This window comes from Zootoca vivipara, chromosome 2 (assembly GCF_965207765.1).
Source record: "Zootoca vivipara chromosome 2, rZooViv2.hap1.1, whole genome shotgun sequence".
Taxonomy (NCBI): domain Eukaryota; kingdom Metazoa; phylum Chordata; class Lepidosauria; order Squamata; family Lacertidae; genus Zootoca; species Zootoca vivipara.
The window spans coordinates 51,824,270-51,829,139 of NC_142584.1; the positions used below are offsets into that span (position 1 = coordinate 51,824,270).

Here is a 4,870-nt window from a genome sequence, read left to right on the forward strand (position 1 = left end):
GAGATAAACTTTGGCTTATGAATAAGGCATGGGGTTAAAATATATATTGAAGTAGACAGACCTTTGGGGAGTCAGCCAATAAAGTAGGTCCATCAACACAAGGGCTTATGACTATGCAATGGAAGTTCCCTTGCTTCTCCTCTCCCCACATGGCCCCCAAATCTTTGTGGGGGTTCTCACAATCCTTTGGATAAATTTTCAAGAAGGCGCAGAGAGCACACAGGGAAAGGGGAGGGAGAAGTTCCATTGCACTGTCCAAAGTTCTTCCAGTAATTGAACCAGTTTGTTGGGCACCAGCCTTGGTTTTTCACTTGGTTCTAACAAGAAAGAATTATAAAAAAAAATTCCTTCAGTAGCACCTTAAAGACCTTTAAGGTGGTCTTTAAGACCTTTAAGGTGGTCTTTAAGGTGCTACTGAAGGAATTTTTTTTATTTTACTTCGACCCAGACCAACACGGCTACCTACCTGTAACAAGAAAGAATTATAATAGCACCATCAGCATCTTGGCTGTGTCACACTTCACCATGAGACACAGTGATGGTTCAAGATGCCTTAGCTCTGGCAAACCCCAAGCCTCCATGGATTTCTAACACTACCCAACATTTAGGCAACAATTTGAGCCCCAGCTGCCTCTTCACAGATCAACAAGACACCATAAGCAAATGAAACCTGTTCGTAGGCTAGGAACTGTTGCAACTGTTCCCATCAATTATAGAAACACCATCAGGGTGTTTGGGTGTTTTGCTTTGTTTTAGCTCAGTGGTTGGGTCAGTTCTCAGATCCAAGGATGGCTGTCCTAGAGGTTTGCTCAACTGCTTGCACTGGGCAAGTGAGAAGGGAAGGTAGAAAAACTCATCTGTGGATCATGTCCTAATTGGAAAGGTGCTACATTTCCCAAGAGAGAATAGAGGGAAATTTCTTTGTGAGCTCTGCCTGATAAGCAGTAAAAAAAAAATGCATTAAATAATTAAATTACATAATCTCAAGAGCAGTTTTACATGTCATATCCTCATATATCTTCAGGGGAGGACTTCCTTTGTTGTATTTTATTTTCTTTCTGTTTCTCTTTTCTTTTCTATCTGTCATATGACCATTGATTGTAACTTGGGAGTGTGTTGGGGTGGGGGTAGGGGTGGAGGAATTAACAAAAGTCCAAAAAAAGAAAGAAAGAAGAGTAGGGATTTAAGGTCAAGCCTTAATAGTTTCCTCTTTCAACTTGTGTCTGCTTTTAAAAAGTTATTTCTTCATACAGAAAAGTTATTCAAACATACAGACCAAAAGAAAAGTTAGGAACTAATGCACCGAGTATGAATTACATCAACTATGAAATACTAGTAATCTCTGATGTAATTTTAATCAGACTATAACTTCAATTCTAAACTTTGGGCAAATAAGCAACTAAAAACTCCAGCAACTTTCTGGATCTTTATTTTGCCAAAGCAAAGCAAAGCAACTGTCGATAATAACAATCGTACCAATTCTTTATTTCTTCCATTTCTCAGTGTTTTATTTTAGGAAGAATTGTTTTGAAATTAATTAATACCTGGGCATATTAACGATTTCATTTATAATCATAAACACAAGATATAGGCTCCTAACATATGCATCTCAGACTGGATGCTCACATAATGCCTTAAATGTGTGTATTTGCATCTATTACTAAGCCTTCTCTCAATTTTCTGCACTACTTTTCAACATCAATGCTCATAATCCTCTTCCCTAGCTAGTTATGCAGAGTGCAGCAAGTCAATTGGATAAGACACCTCTACTTCACATTTGTCTTCACAAAACACGGTTGAAGGGGACAGGAAAAACCTGGTTGTGATAATGAACCAATTGATCCTTCTCCTTTTTGAAGTAAAATCACAATAAAATACTGCAGCCACACACATTGAAGATCAGACAAGGCCTTTTATGTCAGAATTTACAGAAGCAAAACTACCCTGGTGTGACCAGACAAAAGTGTTCCCTATACAATGCCAAAGCTTCAGATCTGATTCCAATCCTCTGATGAGATTCCAGGCAGCAGAGTAAAAATTATCCAGTTAGGAGGAACATTTAAATCAGAGTTACTGTAGCAAGATGCAGTATACTCATTCTTAGGCATCCACTGTTTATTTCAATACATAGACCTTGCCTATGAAAAAGACCCCTGTTGAAAAAGAGTTAGGATGAGTAGATTTCACTTTTCCTTCTCTGCATATAAGCATGTCAGCTTTGTTCCTCGATGGCTTGGCTGATGGTGTGTAATTTTTACCAAACACCTATTACCATTGTACAGTTTCTATCATTAAATCAGCAGCACCTTTCCGCCTATATTGAATGAGCACTCAGAATGTACACCAGATAGTTAAACCGCTGGTTAACTATGGAGGGATAGATGCATCTCTGCATGTTTGTGTGCGTGTGTGAATGTCTATCATAGGAGCAGGGGAGGGAGGAAATTCCAGCAGTCTGTGCTGCCCCCTAGCCAAGACCATACCACTAAATTCATCACTAGTGTGTGCTCCAAAGACTTGCACTAAATATCCCCTTTGCATCCCGATTCAGAATGAAATTTCAGTTAGCAGAAAGGATCAAATCTGGATAACAACCCAGCTACCAAAGGGAACAGACTGCCAGCATGCATCAAACCCAAACAGTCACTACATCAGATGTACTTACGATAAAAGACGTATTCTGTGTAGCTGGACCAAACTTTGTCATCAGTGTATTGATTGACAAAAGAAGCGGTGACTGAAGAATTGCAGGCCACCATGTGGAATCCACATTCTGACAACATATCAAAAGCCCTTTCCAGGTGCCTGAACTTCAGGTAGAACCTGGAGGTGTATCTGTCGGGAGCCCGGTCTGGGTCCCTGCTCTCATTCAAACTTTCTCCAAAAACTTCTTTGACTAGAGCAATCCTGCCGCAAACCAAAATCCGCGGGACTCTCCTGAACTTGGCATCTGCTTGGGTCTCCCGACCCATGGTGCACGACCCTCGGTAGCCAATGGTAATGAAGCCCCACTTTCGATCCGAGGGCATGAGTGACGACGGGGCACATATTCTCGTGTCACTGCTTTGGGAAACCTCCTCGTAATCACTATGGCAATAATCATCGGGGCTTTGCTTGATCTCATCCGGACTCAGAAGTTTGACCAAGTCTGGCAGCTGAAAGTACTCGGCTTCCCTTTTGAGCCTCCCTCTCTCTGGAAAATGGTCAGGCAGAACCACTTGCTTGTCCCTGAGATAGTCCAAAATGTAGCGGAACAGGAAGCCATCTCTGTCGATGAATATCCTTCCCTTGGAATCTTTTGCAAGATCGTTGGCCGACTCTCTCTTGGAGGTGAACATTTTCCAAAGCAGGGTTTGGGGAATGCCTGTTAAAGTTGAGAGGCGAGTGAAATAAACCTGGCCGCCCACATTCAGCTCTATCACCTCTGGGTAGGATTGTGCAGCTGTTGATTGCTCTCTGGGAGGGAGGTAAGTCCTGCAGTTTCCACTCAAGGCCATGATATTGTTAAACAAGCCAACCACAAGCTGTGGGGGAACTCACACTCACATCCAAGGTTTCAAGGAGGCTCCTATACTGCCACTGCCCCAGGGGTCTCCTAACATTTAAGGAGCCTGGGATGGATGGGTGGCTGGGTGGGGAACAGGAAACAGAAATGATGGTTACAGAATTTATTTCTTAATTGTCCAGAAATGGATGATCAGAAAAACTGGGAAGGTGACTTGAACCTTACAAAAACAAAGAAATACGAGAGTTGAAGAGGGCTAACTTCACACAAGACAATCATATAACCAGATCTTCCATCAAAGCCCCAAACAGTAGGATCAAGCCACGTTTCCTTATCATTCACAAGCCTGTTGAATAAAAAGAAAATGAGAAAGAATTATTCCTCTATGCATGAAAAAAAACCCCACACTATTTTAAAAGAGTAAAAAGCAGTTGAGTTTTGAATGCTCAGCATACAACCTATTTAAGGGAATATTTACCTTGCTCTATCATTTTTGTTTATGTTAAAGAGAGGTTGATGGTTTAAAAAACACATTCCACGTTTGCACAAGCATCTGATTTAGATTATGCAAATGTGGGGATAGAAGCATTGAGCCTTACCTTGGTTACACAAATGCACAGTTCCTGCGAAGGGAAGCAACATTTCCTAAGTAACCCAAAAAAAAAAAAGATCAGCACTGAGGGTTGAATCTGGTATAGAAGCAAATCCAAGAGCAGGAAAGGGACTGGGGTTTGCGGGAAAGAGAGCAGCTCAGCTGCCGATATCCAGGCAGAACTTAACTGTTAAAACCCTTGCACAGGAAAGTTAACCAGGCTGGGCATCGGAGAGAAACGAAGCTGTGCAACAATAGCTGAGACCAAGAGAGAGAAAGGCAAAAGCAGCATAAATCCCAGGTCAGGACTCTTTAGGACAGGAGAGAATTTCAGGAGGAGGACCTTGCTTCAGATGACTTGCAGAAAGCCCAGATAATATGAAGAGCAGTGAAGAGCAGTTTCAGTGGCATCCCACAGTGGTACCCTCTCCATCAGGAAGGGCAGAGATCCTCCCATGTTCCCAGCCAGGTGGAGAGAGCACACGCCTGCAGCAGTTTGAAGTGGAGTGGAGGGCGGGGGGGGGGCGGTTGAGAGGAAAAGGATGCCCAGGGAAGCTGCTTGCTCTCTGCTTTCACTACCCAGGCTGCTGGCTCTCGTTGCTGGGCTGGGTGGTTCCACAGTTCCCAGTGCAGTTCGGATGCTGTTGTTTCAGCAGTGCAGGGAAGAAACCATCCAGGGAAATGACTATTACATCATCTTAAAGGAATATGGCTTTGAGAAAGCCGAGCAACCTGGAGGGGGTGGGACTCGCGCGCTAGTTCGTTTCCCCTCT

At 43.0% G+C, this 4,870-nt stretch overlaps 1 protein-coding gene across 1 annotated transcript; it reads right to left on the reverse strand.

Moving 5' to 3' along the window:
* Window positions 1-1,076: 1,076 nt before the first annotated feature.
* Window positions 1,077-4,792, reverse strand: KCTD16 (potassium channel tetramerization domain containing 16). The gene is made up of 2 exons (XM_088661876.1): window positions 4,105-4,792; window positions 1,077-3,851 (listed from the first exon to the last, which is right to left on the reverse strand). The coding sequence occupies exon 2, from the start codon at window positions 3,495-3,497 to the stop codon at window positions 2,652-2,654; it is 846 nt and encodes a 281-aa protein (XP_088518002.1). The 5' UTR covers window positions 3,498-3,851; window positions 4,105-4,792; the 3' UTR covers window positions 1,077-2,651.
* Window positions 4,793-4,870: the final 78 nt, after the last annotated feature.

Excerpts from the sequence above, each read along its gene's own strand:
- KCTD16 (XM_088661876.1), bottom strand. The coding sequence starts at position 3,497 with ATGGCCTTGAGTGGAAACTGCAGGACTTACCTCCCTCCCAGAGAGCAA.